This window comes from Thamnophis elegans, chromosome 13 (genome assembly GCF_009769535.1).
Source record: "Thamnophis elegans isolate rThaEle1 chromosome 13, rThaEle1.pri, whole genome shotgun sequence".
NCBI classification, from domain to species: Eukaryota; Metazoa; Chordata; class Lepidosauria; order Squamata; family Colubridae; genus Thamnophis; species Thamnophis elegans.
In genome coordinates, this window is record NC_045553.1 from 6,343,476 (window position 1) to 6,362,688 (window position 19,213).

Genomic DNA, 19,213 nt, shown 5'->3' on the forward strand with positions numbered 1-19,213 from the left:
AGTCAGCCTCTTGCCCCCAACAATGTGGGTCCTCCTTTAACCCACCTCGGAAGGATGGAAGGCTGAGTCAATTGGAAGGAAGGAAGGAAGGAAGGAAGGAAGGAAGGAAGGAAGGACGGACAACAGCAATAGCACTTAGACTTATATACCACTTCATAGTGCTTTTACAGCCCTCTCTAAGGGGTTTACAGAGTCAGCCCATTGCCCCCAACCATCTGGGTCCTCCTTTTACCCACCTCTGTCTGAAGGAGGGAAGGCTGAGTCAACCTTGAGCCGGTCAGGATCAAACTCATGGGTGTGGGCAGAGTCAGGCTGCAATATTGCATTCTAACCATTGTGCACTATGGATTGATTGGATTGGATTGGATTGGATTGGATTGGATTGGATTGGATTGGATTGGATTGGATTGGATGGATGGATGGATGGATGGAAGGAAGGAAGGAAGGAAGGAAGGAAGGAAGGAAGGAAAAAAGGAAGAAAAGTAGCAGTAGCACATAGACTCTTATACTGCTTCACGGTGCTTTCCAGCCCTCTCTAAGCGCTTTACAGAGTCAGCCTCTTGCCCCCAACAATCTGGGTCCTCATTTGACCCATCTCTGAAGGAGGGAAGGCTGAGTCGACCTTGAGCTGGTGAGAATCGAACTGCTGGCAGTCGGCAGAGTTAGCTTGCAATATTGCTTTCTAACTACTGCACACCTTGGAAGGAGGAAGGAAGGAAGGAAGGAAGGAAGGAAGGCAATAGCCCTTAGACTTATATACTGCTTCATAGTGCTTTTACATTCCTCTCTAAGGGGTTTACAGAGTCAGCCTCTTGCCCCAACAATCTGGGTCCTCATTTTACCCACCTTGGAAGGACGGAAGGCTGAGTCAACCTTGAGCCAATGAGATTTAAACGCCAAAGTGCAGCTTACCGTCAGCTGAAGTAGCCAGCAGTACTGCCTCTAACCATGCCCACCTCAGCTCTCTTGAGAGCTGTTAAGCAGTGGAATAGTTATGGGTCCTCCTCATTGGAGGGTTTTTTGAGACTGGACAGGTCATTTGTCCAGAATTAGGAGAATTCCGGTAATGAATAGTGTTGGAGGAGGGAGGGAGTGATAACTAAGCCCACTCTATAAAGCTTAGTAAGACCTAGAATACCCCACCCAGTTTTGATTACCACACTATAAAAAGACTTTGAGACTCTAGAAAGAGTGCAGAAAAGAGCAACCAGGATGATTAGAGAACTGGAGGCTAAAACATATTATGAACGGTTGCAGGAACTGGGCATGGTTAGTCTAGTGAACAGAAAGACCAAGGGAGACTTTTGAGGGGCTGCCACAGGGAGGAGGGGGGGCAAGCTATTTTCCAAAGCCCCCGAAGGCCAGACAAGGAACAATGGATGGAAGGTGAACAAGGAGAGATTCAACCTGGAAATAAGGAGGAACTTTCTGACAGTGAGACCAATCAATCCATGGAACCAAGTTTTCTTCGGAAGTTGCGGGGGCTTCATCATTGGATACCTTTCAAGAAAAGACTGTCCGCCATCTGTCAGAAATGGTGTAAGGTCCTCCTGCTTGTCAGGGGGGTTGGGCTACAAGGGTCCTTCCAACTTTGTTAATCTCTAAAGTCCCTTCCAACTCTGTGCGGTGAAATGGGGCGGAATCCACTTAACAAATGTCTCCTTTTGCAAACGTAAATTTTGGGCTCGTAAGGACTTACCTGTAGACCGTAATCTCAAAAAGGGAGGGGAGGGAATCTTTCTGTTCTGCTCCCGAGTGTCTTGGGCTGACCCCTGAGGTCATGATAATATGGGTTGGGGGTTTGGGGAGGGGGAGCCTGACATCTCTCCAGTCTGCCTGTCCTAAGGCTCGTGGGCTTTGTGCTTCTAGTTAGCTACACTGCTCATCACAAATTGATGCCAATCACAGCCCCTGTCAAATCAGCACGGTACGATATCTGGAAGAGATTTCATCTCGTCCGCCGTAGCCTCCGGCAATTCATTTCTTTTCCTCAACCTCTCCCTTCCTAAGCAGGACTAATAAATAATTGGATCCTGGGCCTATGCAACGCTTTCAGCAGGGCCTCCAAAACAACGCAGGCTGTATCATTATTTACTTTTGAATGCAAATTTCCCGTCTCCCTCCTCGGCGACTGCGGGCAGCTTACGTAGATCGAAACAACAACGCTAAGAGGAAGAGCAGGATGGAAAAATTATTCGGCACGGGTGGTTCACCCCTTTCGTGTTTTCCAAACCTATAATGTCAGGTTCCATTAAGGCACAGAAAACGAAGCAAGACGACTTAAGCAGGTAGTTCGTGGTAACTAATCTTTATAAGCCTCTACCGGTACTTCCACGGCGCAAAACACAAGTAAATTAAAGTCAAGCATGTAATTCCCTACTTCCCTCCACCATTTAAACCAGGGCTGGGTTCCCGCCAGTTCTAACCTCTTCTATAGAAGACGTTCCACAAATCTACAGTGCCGTTTAGAACTGGTTCCAGCTCCCTCCCTCCCTCCCCCCGCCCGTCTGCACATCATCAAGATGAAGAGCGAGAGGAGGGATTCTGGGAGTTGAAGTCCACAAGTCTTATAGCTGCCAAGTTTGAACACCCCTGGGTTTTTTTTTTCTAAAGGGTTAGGGGTGCAAGGGTCTTGTCACTTGAGAGCTTTAAGACTTGCATGCTTCAAATGCCAGAGTTCCTGAGCCAACATTTTGGTTGCTAAGCAAGAGCGTTGTTAAGTGAGTTTCACCACATTTTACAAGTTGGCCACTCCCACCTGGTCACATGGCCAGCAAACCACTTCCACCCAGTCACATGGCTGGCAAGCCACTCCCACCCAGTCACATGGCCAGCAAGCCACTCCCACACAGTCACATGGTCTGCAAGCCACTTCCACCTGGTCACATGGCCGGCAAGCCACTCCCACAAAGCAGGCCAAAGCTACAGAAGAGGTTCTTAAAAAATTTGAAACCCATCCCTGATTTAAACCCTCCTCTGCCCCGCCTTCTCCTACCCTGTTTCCCCAAAAACAAGACCTCCCCAGATAATAAGCCCAATAGCATGCGCTAAAATAAGCCCCCCCCCCAAAATAAGCCCTCCTTGAAAATATTGCAACACAGCAGCAGCAGCCACAAGGTGACCATGCTCGTTTCCTCTTGCACCTCAAAAATAATAAGGCCTAGCGCTTATTTCGGGGGGATCAGAATAAGAAAGAAAATAAGACCCTGTCTTATTTTCAGGGAAACACAGTACACACACACAATACATCCAATATACTCCGATGACGTGACAGGCTAGGCTGGTTTACATTGCCACGCCTGTGCTCGTGCCGTTCCGTACGAAAATCCCTGCATGATCCGAAGTCCTTCAAGCTCTTGGCGCGGCAGGGAAACAAGTCCCGAAATGCCCCAGTCACAGATCTCCCCACCAGCGGAATGGCAGCTCCGAGCCGTTGTGAGTGAGTGCCAGAGCTGACAGATACTCCCTTGGAGCGTGCTTTACATGCCGATGTGCGATGCCGTTGAAAAAATGGACGCTAAGACGCACGCGTGTTAAGAAACGTAATCTGAAAATGCGCTTGTTAAAGACGAAGCTGCCCTAATGTATCTAACAATACGTTGAAGGCACGTTAAAAATGTGTGCCGTGCAACGAAGGTGCATTAAAACGCACGTGGATTTTTATCCGTGTGCTGAATTGGCAAATGGGAGCAGAGGAAGCTTGCAGCCCAGAAAAAATTAAGCAGCTGAATTAGATTGGAATGGACAACTTCCTGATCTATAGGTTTTTATTAGGTGCAGGCTTCAGCTCCCTTCGTATCTTAGCTTTCTTTTAAACACCATTCTTCCGGCTACAGCTAGGCAGTTAAAAGTTTATGGGCACCGCTCCCTGACGTTTTAAAACACAGAGGCTAACTGAATCAATGCAGATATTTGCTTGTTTATTTCTGTAGCCTCCTAACCGGCATTATAAAGGCAGACCAATAAAATGTCATCTTTTTCGGACTATAAGGTGCGCATCATGATTTTGAAGAGGTAAATTTTATATATATATATATATATGATTTTTACAAGCCCTGGTATGCCCAAATATGGGAGGAAGATCACTACTCACAAGAGACCATCCAGGCAGAAACCCAATATTTTTACTGTTGCCTTTTTGTTACATTTTGTTGTTTGTTGTTATTTATCAGCACAAATACAAGATTTTTACAACCCCTGGTAAGCCCCAATTATGGGAGGAAGCCAACCGCCTCCATCATGGCTAGCTGATGAGAGCTAAATAGCTTGAAATAGATCTATACTAGTCTCCCTTTATTTATTTATCAGCACAAATAAAATAAAAACACACACACACACACACACATATATATATTCTCTATCTCTATCATCTATCTATATCTATCTATATCTGTCTATCTGTGTGTGTGTGTGTGTGTAGTATTTGTGCTGATAAATAAATAAAGGGAGACTAGTATAGATCTATTTCAAGCTATTTAGCTCTCATCAGCTAGCCATACCCTTATATATTCACTCTGAAGGCTTCCCAAACCCTCTGCACGCCTTGTTTTTTGCAAAAAAAAGAGGGCATGCAGAGGTTTGGGAGGCTTGTAGAATGCTCCTGGGGGCTGGGGGGGGGCGCAAAAATGAGCAAAAAACAGCCCATTTTTTGCAAAAAAAATGGCATGCAGAGCTTTGGGAGGCTTGTAGAATGCTCCTGGGGGCTGGGGGGTGGCAGCACAAAAACGGCCCATTTTTTTCTCTTTTTTGCCCTCCCCAGCCACCAGGAGCATTTTGCAAGCCTCCCAAACTCTCCACATGTCCATTTTTGCTAAGGGGTAGGGTTTTGGGAGGCCAAAAATGCTGTATTCAGTATATAAGCCCAGATTTTCACCCTCTTTTTTTGAGCGAGAAAAAGGTGCATCTTATACTCCGAAAAATACGGTAGTCAGTTTAAAAATTGCATCCAACAAGTTTCTGTGTCTAAACAGGGCACTTTTTTTCTTTTTGGGTAGAACTGGAACTCTTGCAAACTTCCAAAATTTGCCAAATAGTCCTTGACTTTCTAGCAGCTCATTTAGTGACTGAAATTACAAGGGCACTGAAAAAGAAGGGACTTATGATTGTTTTTCAGACTTACGACCGTTGAAGCATTCGCCACAGTCAGGTGATCAAAAGTCAGAGGCTGGGCAACTGACTCGTATTTGTGGCGGTTGCCGTGTCCCAGGGTCGCATGGATCTCCTTTTGGCAACCTTTTGAGGAGCAAAGTCAGTGGGGAAACCCAACTCACTTAACAACCGTGCTGCTAACTTAACCACTTCAGGGATTCCCTTAACAACGGTGGCAAGAAAGGTCATAAAATGGGGCAAAATCCAAAGTCTCACCTAGCAACAGAAATTTTGGGCCGAACTCAATGACCTTTCATGACCCCATTATCCCTCGCGGGGTGGAGTCTGGGCAACTGAATGGAGCTGAATGTTTACTGGCCGGATGCTCTTCCCTGTCGCCAATGCGGAGTTTTGTTCGGCAGATATATTCCCATCGTGCCCAGAGAGAGAAATATCTGACTCTACCTAGAATCGAACTCACAGCCTCCTCATTGTGAGATGGGAGTTCCACCTCTAGACCACTGCACCACTCAAATTTTGGGCGTAAATTGAGGACTACCTGTAACCGATCGCTGTTGCCACTTTACGGCGAGGCAGGGGATGGTAAGGGCTGCCAAGGGTTTAGGTATGAAAACGTTATTTCAGATTGTTTATTTATGGGTTTATTAAAATGAATTACACGGCTGGCTCACCCAGGGCTTAAAAAAACCTCGACACAAATTAACGTTAAAACACGTCATGACAACCGAGGACAGCGCAAGGCATCCATAAATCGCCATCAGCCTCACAGGTTCAATTAACCTCTCCCCACCGTGCCCAGGTGGGCGTCTGAATTTCTAAAGCTTTCCGAAATGACAGCAGAGTCGGGAGCCAATTGAATTTCCCGAGAATACAATGAAGAGGTGCCACATAATAAAGACTGTAGTATTGCTAACAAGGGACGCGGTGGCTCAGTGGCTAAGACACTGAGCTTGTCAATCAGAAAGGTCGGCGGTTCGAATCCCCAGCGCCGCGTAACGGAGGGAGCTCCCGTGACTTGTCCCAGCTTCTGCCAACCTAGCAGTTCGAAAGCGCGTAAAAAAATGCAAGTGGAAAAATAGGGACCACCTTTGGTGGGTCATGCCGGCCACATGACCTCGGAGACGTCTTCGGACAGCGCTGGCTCTTTGCCTTTGAAACAGAGATGAGCACCACCCCCTAGAGTCAGGAACGACTAGCGCATCTGTGCCAGGGGAACCTTTACCATTACTTGCCACCTTTGTTAAGAGAATCGCTGCCAATTGTTAAGTGAACCTGGTTTCCCCATTAATTTTGCTTGTCCAGAAGGTCGCAGAAGGCGATCTCATAACCACGGGACACTACAACGGGTCATAAACCGTGAGTCAGTTCCCAAGCACCCACATTTCGATCATGTGACCACTGTCATAAGTGTGGAAAAAACCAGTCGTGAAATCACTTTTTTCAGTGCTGTCGTAACTTCCTTGAGAATTCATGCCCCTTCCTTGCTAAGATTGGAGTCATGGAGAGAGACTCCTGAGATCTTGGATGAATCTCCAGGTTTTAGCTCAGGGGTGTCAAACTTAAGGCCTGTGGGCTGAATACGGCCCATGGGGCGCTTAGATCTGCCCCGCGATGCCTCTGCAGGACAAAATGGGGCAGGGGGGGGCCTTGCGCAGCCTCCCTGCGCCCCATTTTGGCATCAGGGCATTTTGGGGGGGCTCCTGTGGCCCCCCATGCCCCTTTTTGGATGGCAGGGTGCTGCAGGAGGCTATCCAGGCCAAACACGGTGTGGGGGGCCATTGTGCATTCCCCCGCGCCCCTTTTTGGATGGCGGAGTGCTGCAGGAGGCGTCCGTCCGTCTCTTTCCCCCAGCCCACGGAGGACAACTACAATGCGGAAGACCCCCAGTTTGGCACCCCTGTTCTAGCTGAAAAACCAACCACACAATCACCCCAATACAAGAGATCTCGGGGGGGGGGCTCTCAATTGCCAGTTTAGGCATCCGCGCGATCTCCCGAATAGGTTTCCAGTTTTGGTGCGCGTTGGACAGATGGCTTCCGAGCGGCGCATCAGTGTTTATTTTAATCAGGGAGATGGAGCAGAAAGAGCCCAGACAGCCGAGATGTGTTTGACAAGGACAGTGGCTGGTTGGCATTGCCAGGCTGGCTGACATCACACCAAAAACTAATTACTAATGTCTATTATGATAATTATTCCCCAGACACAAAGGGACTTTGCACGAGTGGATTAATCTGGTCAGAAGTCAATGATTTGTCTCTAGATTGTTACAGAAGACGTATCGGTACCTTTTGGCACTCTTCCGGGTGGGATGAGAAACACAACACAACACACACACACTCACACACACACACACTCACACACACACAAAGGCATTATGTTGCCAGCCCAGGATTCTGCATATGTCTATCCAAAGCATTTAGATGCCCTGGATCAGGTTTAAGTGGGTGCTGTGAATCTTCCACATGACTAAAATTACTCCTTGCTTTATATATATATAGAAATGGAAGCAATAGGCTTCCTCCCATATTTGGGCATACCAGGGGTTGTGACACTAAATACATACCTATTTCCCTGGCTAGGCTGATCAACACAAATGTAACAAAGGCAACAGTAAAAATATTGGGTTTCTGTCTGGATGGTCTCTTGTGACGAGCCGATAGACAGGGAAATGGAAGCAGTAGGCTTCCTCCCATATTTGGGCATACCAGGGGTTGTGACACTAAATACATACATACATACATACATACATACATACAGACATACAGACATACAGACATACATACATACATGATAGATGATGAAGATAGATAGATATGAGATAGATAGATAGATAGATAGATAGATAGATAGATAGATAGATAGATATAGATAGATAGATAGATAGATAGATAGATAGATAGATAGATAATAGTTAGATAGATGATAGATAGATATGATATAGATATAGATATAGATAGATGATAGATAGATAGATGATTGATAGATAGATAGATAGATAGATAGATAGATAGATGATAGATAGATAGATGATAGATAGATAGATAGATAGATAGATAGATATGATATAGATATAGATATAGATAGATATAGATATATATTAATGCTGTTTTATAGCCCATCAAGTAATTTTCATTTGGCTAATTTACCCTGCTGGACTGTCTCCGTTCTGCTCCAAATGCAAATTTCCCCCTCACCGCAAGAGTGATCAATTTTGATTTTCGAGAAGCTTAAAAACCGAGCGACCCCTCAAAGCTAGCCACTTTATTTAAAAGATTGGTTTTTTTTTCATCTTTGGCGCCCAATTACGATCTTGCCCTACTGCAAAAGTGGGTTCAAAACAATGAAACCAATTTATATTGAGAGCCTTTATTCTTCGCCGTTTCCCAAACTCATCGGTAACGCATAGAAACATTTCCTTTCCAAAAGAAAATTCAAAATTTGCAGATTTGAGTCCTATTTTCACCAATGTTCACAGTTCAGATTGACCCTATTTCTTAAAAATCAGAATCTCCACCTGGCCGTTGAGTAGCCTCTTAATTCAAGACATACAATCAGGGCCATAGCCAGAGGTGAGTTCCTACCGGTTCGGTCGGGTTCGGCCGAATAGGTATTAAAAATCTGGCATACCTTTCAGAGCTGGTAGTAATGGCAGGCTGGCCCGAACCAATTCTCTTGGGTTTTGCTTCACAGAACCGGTAGTGAAAAGTTTTGAAACCCACCCCTGGCCGCACCCCTCATCTTCTCATCCTCCCCATGCCCAGTGTCAGTCGCGTCCCAGTCTGATCCCTCAGGAAAGAAAGACCCTCAATTCCCATTTGATTGAAGTGAAAGGTTATTTTACTAAGAACTGCGGTAAAGTTAGGCTAGATCTGAGTTTCCCGCACTCAAAAGATACAGAAAGGTTCCCCTCTTCCCAGCCCCTTCCCCCGTGACTAGCCCATCTTCAGCCAGTTGGAACTCGCCCTTTCATCTTTTCTTCGGGGCTCAAACGAATTTGGCTATCTCCGTTCTGCCGCCGACAGACGTCTGCCTCTTCCCCACCTCGCCTGGCTTGGCTCGGTTCCCCACTTGGCAGGACAGACCCAACAAGCACAAACAGAAGAGACTGCAGGTGCTCTGGCACGGCTCTGTACCCCTGGTCCGGCCCTGCTTGGCAAAAAAACACCTTTGAGCTGATGGCTTTGACTCTCTTTTAGCCCCAGCCTAAAAGGAGAGGGGCTGCTTTGGCCCTGGTTTTATGGAAAAGCATCGGCAGTCCCCCGTGCACCAAGCTAGATACGAGGAAGAGAGTTGGGGAACATGGGTTTTGGAGTTGGGTTGGATGCTGTTGATTCGTGATGTCTCACGAAGCCTTGGCTTCATTGGGATCTTCCAAGTACCGTATTTTTCAGACTATAAGATGCACCAGTGTATAAGACGCACCAAGATTTCAAAGAATGTTTTTGTCCTCCCTGGCCCCCAGGAGCACTCTACACGCTTCAGCAGGGCTGGGGGAAGGCAAAAATGCCCCCGTTTTTGCAAAAAACAGGTTATTTTTGCAAAAACGGGCATTTTTGTCTCCTCCAGCCCTGGTGAAGTCTGCAGAGTGCTGCTGGGGGCTGGGGGAAAGCAAAAACGCCTCCGTTTTTGTGAAAATAACCTGTTTTTTGCAAAAACGGGGGCATTTTTGCCTCCCCCCAGCCCTGCTGAAGCGTGTAGAGTGCTCCTGGGGGCCGGGGAGGACAAAAACATTCTTTGAAATCTTGGTGCGTCTTATACACTGGTGCATCTTATAGTCTGAAAAATACGGTACTTGGGGGATGCTGGGGTGGGGCTTCGGGAGGCCAAAAATGGCTGTATTCAGTTTATAAGATGCATCAACATTTCCATTTCTTTTAGGTGGGTGGGAAGATGTGTCTTATACGCTGAAAAATATGGTATGTCTTTATGATTAAATCTCTTGTTTAGCATCATGTAGAACAGAGGTGTCAAACTCAAGGCCCAGGGGCCGAATCCGGCCCACAGAGTGTTTAGATCTGACCCGCGGGGCTGCCCTGGAAATAGTGAAGGACCAGCCCGCGGTGCCTCTGTCAGCAAAAACGGAGCTTGGGAGGACTACAGCTTCCATTTTTGCTGGCATCGCGGCTGAAAAAAGAGCTCAGGAGCCCATTTTTGCTGGAAGAGTGCTCAGGCCACCCCAGGTGCCCCCAACATGAGTGCTGTCAAGCTGGCCACGCCCAATCCTGATGCAGCTCACAACGAAATAGCTGTGACGTAGAACAAGTGTCCCCCCCCACAGGAGTGGTATTCACTTACCCTCCCTACCGTTTTGCAAATGTGAGCGCATGAGCCATGTCCACACATGTGCTCAGCCTTCTGCGCATGTGCTTTGGCTTAAAAAAGGGTCTAAATGGAAAGCCATAGAGCTGGGGTGGGTGGGCGAGGCCAGCCACGATTTCTGCTACCGGTTTGGGCGAACTGGTCGGAACCTGCTGAATACCACCTCTGATCCCAACCCCCTGTCTGTTGACCGGCACCGAGAGAGAAATCCATCCGCGCCAACAAGCGAAGCCCCCATCCGCGGGAGGCAGGCAGCATGCGATAGCAGTCCCCTTGCGGTCTGTAGGAAAAACCTCCCCCTTTTGGGTCCCTGATGTAGAAGCAACCCACTCCTGAATGCAAAGGAGAGGGGGCATGAGCCCACATATACACACCTGCCCATGGAAAAAAAATCACCTTTGGAATAGCATAAAATGCAGAGTTTTTTTTCCTTCCCCAGGCTGGGTTTTCTGTGGCAAGGAATTGCAAGACAGACTGGCTGGCTGGCTGTCAAAAAATTACATCATATCGGAGCAAACTGCTTTTAAATCAAGCATCCATTATTCATGCATATTAACTGTTTTCCTCTCTACCCTCCCATTTTGTTTTTTTTTTAATCCACACATTCTCTCCCTCTCTCCTTCTATCTCGTTCCTCATTTTTCACCTAACTGTGTCTTTTCGCTCTCTCTCCTCCACTTGTTCCTTCCTTCCATTAGTCGGTTTTCCAAATTTTCAAAAAGGGACGCGGTGGCTCAGTGGCTAAGACACTGAGCTTGTTGATCAGAAAAGTCGGCAGTTCGGCGGGTCAAATCCCTAGCGCCGCGTAACGGAGGGGGCTCCCATTACTTGTCCCAGCTTCTGCTAACCTAGCAGTTCGAAAGCACGTAAAAATGCAAGCAGAAAAATAGGAGCCACCTTTGGAGGGAAGGTAACAACGTTCCGTGCGCCTTCAGTGTTTAGTCATGCTGGCCACATGACCACGGAGACGTCTTTGGACAGCGCTGGCTCTTCAGCTTAGAAACGGAGATGAGAACCACCCCCTAGAGTCGGGAACAACTAGCACATAGGTGTGAGTGGAACCTTTACCCTTACCTTAGATTTATTATCCAACATGTCTGCTTTTCTGGGGTTATAGAGGCAGTTCTCAGGTTACAAACTGATGGAACAGCATGGCAGCCACAACCAGAAGGACACTCCACACATACCTTTCTCAAGGCTATATACTAGGTTACCTGCAACAGCCGAAGGGGCGTGATCTCTACAGCCCACAAACTAGAAAATGTGATTTATAACACACTGTGGAGGGGAGGGGGACAAGTGCCATAATTGGGCTATAAATTACGTGGGGTCAGAACTGGCTTCACTTGGGTGCGTGCAGACATGTTGCTCCCAATAAATAACTGGATTTCCTTTGAAGCTTGGCTGGAGGCTCATGATTTAATTAGGGCATCCCTTGGAATTCTGACATTCGTTTTCCAAATCTTTGCATCGGGGCTGCAAAACAAACAAACCATTTACAAAGTAACAATCCAATTCTTTACCCCTGCGCCCATTTGCCCGTCCCACCCCGCCTTTCTGCCCGAGGCGAACGGTTCCCAGTGACCAACTTTTATCCTGGCGCAGAGGTGGCATTTATAGAGCTAATGCATCGGCCAAGTGCCGGAGAAAATCTCAGCCATGAATAATTGAGCCCCCTCTGCCGTAGCCCAACAAAGTCCCGTTCACTCAGCCTTATTAAAAGAGCGAGCGAGGGGAGAGGGGGCGAGACAGCAGAAGGCCGTCGAGGGATTTGTAACATGGGAAGATTCGCCCGTGAAATGGATGCCACGGTGGTGTTGTGGTGTTCTCCCCACCCCCACTGCCCCTTCTCTTATCTCCGGGGTCTTTAACTCAGCGTCACGGCGAAGGCCGAGTTAAGGCATTTGGGGATACGTTGGATTATTCAGTGTAAAGCAGAACGGCGGGGGTGGGAGGGGATCGGAGTCCAGAAATTTTGATTTTTGAGAGCTTGGAAGTTGTTGGGTTTCTGAAGGTTGACCTCTGGTATCTGTTGTCCGTGGCAAAAGGGCATAGTCTGGAGCCCTTGATAGATTGATTGATTGATTGATTGATTGATTGATTGATATCCCGCCTTTATTATTGAAAGGTAAATTGTTTCATCTTCTGCCCTCAAAACTGCTTTAAGGCACTGCACACCAAGACAACTAGACACAAGGACAGTTTTCTCTTGAATGCCATCGCTCTGCTAAACAACTGATCCCCATAAACACCGTCAAACTATTTACTAAGACTGTATTACTATTCTTCTTCTCATCCTTCCTAGTACCTACCTCTCCCCACTTCTATAACCATGTTGCTTGTATCTTTACAATTTATATTGTATTATTTGTTCCTAGTACGATTTGATTGCTTATTAGTAACCGATGAGGATCACGAAGGGTTGAATCTTTATGATTCTTGATGAATGTGTTTTATTTCTGCTTTATGTCCACTGAGAGCAAATTCCTTGAGTGTCCAACCACACTTAGCCAATAAAGAATTCTATTCCCCTTGTTATTTTCACTGAGGAAGGCAGCAACCATCTCCAACATACACCTTCCTCCTCCTCTTTCCCCCCACAGAAACAGCAACCCCGTGAAGTGAGTTGGATGTAGAGAGAGGCAAGTGGCCCCAAGTCACCCAGATAGCTTTCATGGCTGAGGTGGGACTAGAAACTCGCGGTCTCCCGCTTTCTAGCTTTGAATGCTAGGGATCATGTGAATCCACTTTGAAAGAATCCACCTGATCCTATTTGCTAAGCTCAGGGTCCACAAAAGGGAAGGGAAATTGAGAAAAGGCTGAATCTCAAAAGAGCATCTGAGAAAGTTGTCCAACTCGCATGGCTTAACCCAAGCCTAGTCAACCTCAACCAGTGAACAGGAATGATGGTAGCTTAACTCCAGCGACATTAACAGATTGGAAGGGACCTTGTAGGTCATCTAGTCCAGTCCCCTGCCAAGCAGGAGACCCTACACCATTTGTGACATGGCACTTCAGTCTCTTCTTGAAAGCCTCCAGTGATGAAGCTCTCACAACTTCTGAAGGCAACTTCTGTTCCATGGGTTGATTGCTCTCGCTGTCAGGAAATTCCTCCTCAGTTCTAAGTTGCTTCTCTCCTTGATTAGTTTCCACCCATTGCTTCTTGTCCTACCCTCAGGTGCTTTGGAGAATAGCTTGACTCCCTCTTCTTTGTGGCAACCCCTGAAATATTGGAAGACTGCTATCATGTCTCCCCTAGTCCTTCTTTTTATTAAACTAGACATCTCCAGTTCCTGCAACCGTTCTTTATATGTTTTAGCCTCCAGTCCCCTCATCATCTTTGTTGCTCTTCTCTGCGCTCTTTCTAGAGTCTCCGCATCTTTTTATAGTGTGGTGACCAAAATTGGATGCAGGATTCAACGTAGAATAGCCTGTCTCAACCTTGGCAAGAACCTGTGGACTTCAACTCCCAGAATTCCCCAGCCTCAGTTGCTGAGGAATTCTGGGAGTTGAAGTCCACTGGTCTTGAAATTGCCCAGTGAAACATTGCATTAGAAGGCCAATGCTTTTATCAACGTATCGCTGTTCCAGATGGACATCCCTCAAAATAGCCAAGCTTCATTGCCTTGGATTAAAGCTGTGTGACTCATTTTAATAAAGCCATAAATAAATAATCTGAAATAAATGTTAGGAATATAATTCTAACAGTTGGGTTGGCAATATATAAATCATGTAACAATGCTGTACCTGTTTCTTTAAATCATACTGTAAAATGTGATTGGTTGCTGTTTTCCTCAATCGGCCATAAGAGGGAGCCAGAACGACTGTTAGCTCTCTGTTCGTTAGATACTGGGCTGATCTGATCTGAGTGTTTTGGAAGCTGGCTGTTAGAAAGTGCCGTGAGCTATTGTAAGTTTTGCAACTGCTAGCAAACTTTGAGTACCGGACTGATTATATGATTACTGGACTATATTATTTGGATTATCCCTTAATTGAAAGATATTGATGACTGACTGTCTTATCCGTGTATGACTTGGACTGTTTGATGGACTCTGATACCTCTATTTCCATGAAAGTAAAAGGATATTTAAACTGCAGTGTCTCTGTATGCTGGTTTGTGTGTTCTCCAACCCAACTCTCACAACGCTTTGCTGAACGTACTCGCTCTCCTAACAGGGAGCTTACCTAACAAACATTTTCATACCTGAACCCTTGCAGCCCTTATCATCTCCTGCCTTGCTGTACGGTTGTAACAGTGATCGGTTACAGAGAGTCCTCAATTTACGACCACAGTTGGGCCCAAAATTTGTGGTGCAGTGCCCTTGAGGTGGATCTCTCCCCTCACAATCAGCAGGCTGTGAGTTCAATCCAAGGTAGAGGGAGATATTTCTCTCTCTGAGCACATTGAGAATAAATCTGCTGAACAAAACTCTGCTCTGGCGACAGGAAGGGCATCCGGCCAGTAAACACTCTGCTCCATTCAGTTTGCCCAGACTCCACCCCGCAAGAGATTACGGGGTCTTTAAAAGGAGATGATGATTCTCTCTTTTATGATTCACTCGGCCGTTTTATTTTATTTTTTAATCAAATAAATGTTCTGCCCAGTTCCAGCTCCTACAGACAGAAGATAAATTGCAGAAACCTAAAACCGAGCCAAAGAGATGATGTATGAAATCCAAGCTGCAGACAATCACGAGTCTGTCCATTGTCCTCAGCTGACCCCCTCCGTGTTTCTGTGCTGTTTCTTTCAGATCCTCCTCTACAACGTGGAAACGGGGCAGTGCGTAACGCAACTCGGTGGCCCTATGGGTGACTTCACATGCCTCAACCTCCAGGAGAGTCCCCCCCACATGCTGGTCGCTGGAAATAAAGTCAGAAGGTAAAATCTAAGCCAGGGTGGGTTGCCTTTGGTGGGCTAACATGGTGGGGGGGGGGGCTGTTTAAATTTGGGGCAGGCGTCTCACGGCCAAAAGGCAGGATGATGACACAGAGGCAGTGACTCCAAGAATTTGCTTCCTGGTTTAGCACTAGCAATAGCACTTAGACTTATATACCGCTTCACAGTACTTTCCAGCCCTCTCTAAGCGGTTTACAGAGTCAGCCTCTTGACCCCCAACAATCTGGGTCCTCCTTTTACCCATCTCGGAAGGATGGAAGGCTGAGTCAACCTTGAGCTGGTCAGAATCAAACTCCTGCAAGTCAATAGCAGTTAGACTTATATACCGCTTCATAGGACTTTCAGCCCTCTCTAAGCGGTTTACAGAGTCAGCATATCGCCCCCACAGTCTGGGTCCTCATTTCACCCACCTCGGAAGGATGGAAGGCTGAGTTAACCTTGAGCTGGTGAGATTAGAACCGCTGAACTGCAGATAACAATCAGCTGTAGTGGCCTTCAGTACTGCACCCTAACCACTGTGCCACCTTGGCTCTAGTCAGCAGAATTAGCTTGCAATACTGCATTCTGATAGATAGATAGATAGATAGATAGATAGATAGATAGATAGATAGATAGATAGATAGATAGATAGATAGATAGATGATAGATAGATGACAGATAGGATAGATAGATAGATAGCAGACAGAAAGACAGACGACACAGAGAGACAGACCGAGATACATATAGATAGATACAGAGAGATAGAGAGAGAGACAGAGAAAGACATAGAGAAAGAGAGAGATGAGACATAGATAGATAATAATAGCACTTAGACATATACCACTTCACAGTGCTTTTACAGCCCTCTCTAAGCGGTTTACAGAGTCAGCCTCTTGCCCCCAACAATCTGGGTCCTAAATTTACCCATCTCTGAAGGAGGGAAGACTGAATCAACCTTGAGCTGGTAAGAATCGAACTGCTGGCAGTCGGCAGAGTTAGCTTGCAATATTGCTTTCTAACTAGAGGATGGAGGATGGATGGATGGATAGATGGATGGAAGGAAGGAAGGAAGGAAGGAAGGAAGGGCAAAGCAATAGAAAATAGCACTTAGACTTATATACCGCTTCACAGTGCTTTCCAGCCCTCTCTAAGCGGTTTGCAGAGTCAGCCTCTTTCCCCCAACAATCTGGGTCCTCATTTTACCCACCTCGGAAGGATGGAAGGCTGAGTCAACCTTGTGCCAGTCAGGATCGAACTGCTGACAGTGGGCAGAATTAGCCTGCAATCCTGCATTCTAACTATTGCACCACCAAGGAAGGAGGGAGGGAGGGAGGGAGGGAGGGGAAGGAGGGAGGGAGGGAGGGAAGGAAGGAAGGAAGGAAGGGCACTTAGACTTATATACTGCTTCACAATGCTATCCAGCCCTCTCTAAGCAGTTTACAGAGTCATCCTTTTGCCCCCAACCATCTGGGCCCTCATTTGACCCACCTCGGAAGGATGGAAGGCTGAGTCAACCTTGAGCCTGGTGAGATTTGAACTGTCAAATTGCAGGCAGACAGCAGTCAGCAGAAATAGCCTGCAGTACTGCCCTCTAATCACTGAACCACGGTGGCTCATTTAGAGATGTCACATCAGTTTTCTGAGTGTTTTCCCTCTCCAAACGGTGGAAAATCACTCTTGCTTTGTTTAGTGACCAGTCCAGTTACAACGGGACTGGAAAAACAATAACTTGGTCTCACTTAGCGGCCATTACAGCATCCCCATAGTCAAAATTCGGACATTTGGCAAGCAGCTGAGGTCAGGTGATCGTCCTTTGTGATCTTTGGACAAACAAGGTCAGCCGGATTCACTTAAGGACTTACCTGATTCACTCAACAGCTGCGGCCAAAAATAAATTTAAAAAGGTCGTAAAATTCACCACTGCTCACTTAACAACCGCCTTGCTTAGCGACAGAACGTCCAGTCCAATTCTGCTCCTAAGCCAGGGACTATCTGTAGCCTGAAAGAAGGAGCATTGGGATTCTTCTGCTGTCTTAGCTCTGAAATTTCCAGAGTTCGAAGACTGGTGGACTTCAACTCCCAGAATTCCCCAGCCATATGGCTGGGGAATTCTGGGAGTTGAAGTCCACCAGTCTTCAATTGGCCATCTTTTGGAGAGCCCTTCTGTTCAAGGTCCTGAGAGATTCCATATCAAGGAAGTTTCAGTAAATCACCTCTGCAGCTTCCAACAAAACCAGAAAAAGTGCAGAGAAGAGCAACCAGGATGTTGAGGGGACTGGAGACTAAAACATACGATGAACCGTTGCAGAAACTGGGCATGGCTAGTCTAGTGAAGAGAAGGACCAGGGGAGACAGGATTGCAGACTTTCAATATTTGAGGGGCTGCCACAGAGAGGAGGGGGTCAAGCTATTTTCCAAAGCCCCCGAAGGCCAGACAAGGAACAATGGATGGAAACTGACCAAGGAGAGATTCAACCTGGAAATAAGGAGGAATTTCTTGACAGTGAGAACCATCAACCCATGGAGCAGAAGTTGCCATCGGAAGTTGTGGGAGCTTCATCACTGGAGGCTTTCAAGAAGAGACTGGACTGCTGTCTGTAAGAAATGGTGTAGGGTCTCCTGCTTGGGCGTGGGGTTGAAATAGATGACCTCCAACGTCCCTTCCAACTCTGTTAATCTGAATCTATCTAAGATGATTAAAGGCCTGGAGGCTAAAACATACGATGGACGGTTGCAGGAACTGGGCATGGCTAGTCTAGTGAAGAGAAGCACCAGGGGAGACATGAGAGCATCTTCCAATATTTGAGGGGCTGCCAAGGAGAGGAGGGGGGGTGTCAAGCTATGTTCCAAAGCACCTGAAGGCCAGACAAGGAATAATGGATGGAAAATGAACAAGGAGAGATTTAATTTAGAAATAAGGAAGAATTTTCTGACAGTGAGGACAATCAACCCATGGAACAGAAGTTGCCTTCAGAAGTTATGGGAAGCTTTCACGAAGAGACTGGAGAGCCATCTGTCAGAAAGGGCTTAGGGTCTCCTGCTTGGGTAGGGGGTTGGACTAGATGACCTACAAGGTCCCTTCCAACTCTGTTAATATAATCCTTCGTGCATTAGGTAACGGTTCGCTCCTGTTTCTTTTTTAAGAGCTCCATCAATCTCCTTCCCTCTTCCTTTTTTAAAAAACTATTCGGTGGGGGCAGTTGGGGCACCTCCCAGCCAGGTCTTTGGAATGCCTCTTCCTTCCTCACTGACAGTCACAAAATGAACCTGGCATGGAAAACCTCACTTCCTGGAAGAGCCAAGCCAAGGAAAATTACCCCGGGCGAGGAATTCCTGGAGCCAGACGCCTTCGTTTCCCCACCAAACCGCAGCCAAAACGTACATTGGGGCAGTTCTGATGCCCCTCCAGATTTTATTTTTTGAAAAGGACTCTGGTCCTCCTGAACAGATTCCAGGTTGGACAGATTAATCGCCTTCCTGTCCTCAGCTTTGCCAATCATGTTTTTGTTAGTTTTTCCCGTCTTCTCCCTAACTTCCCTTGGCAAAGAAATAGAAATATATTGGGAGGGGTGGATGCAGCTCACCTTCCTTTTCTTCGTCTCTCAGCCAGAGTAGAATAAGAGAACGGCAGAGCTGGAAGGGACCTTGGAGGTCTTCTAGTCCAACCCCCTGCCTAGGCAGGAAACCCTACACCACTTCAGACAGATGGTTAGCCAACATCTTCTTTAAAACTTCCAGTGTTGGAAGATTCATAACTTCTGGAGGCAAGTTGTTCCACTGATTAATTGTCCTCACTGTCAGGAAATTTCTCCTCAGTTCAAAGTTGCTTCTCTCCTTGATTTGTTTTCTATCTATCCATCCATCCATCCATCCATCCATCCATCCATCCATCCATCTATCATCTAATCTA

The 19,213-nt window shown here is 46.7% G+C and overlaps 1 protein-coding gene across 1 annotated transcript in view; it reads left to right on the top strand.

Annotated features, from left to right (window-relative positions):
- Positions 1-15,334, top strand: part of FBXW8 (F-box and WD repeat domain containing 8) — a 65,341-nt gene extending 50,007 nt beyond the window's left edge. The window contains 1 exon segment of the mRNA XM_032230058.1: positions 15,179-15,334. Within this exon segment, the coding sequence (XP_032085949.1) occupies positions 15,179-15,310 (132 nt within the window). The 3' untranslated portion in view covers positions 15,311-15,334.
- The last annotated feature ends 3,879 nt before the right edge of the window (positions 15,335-19,213 follow it).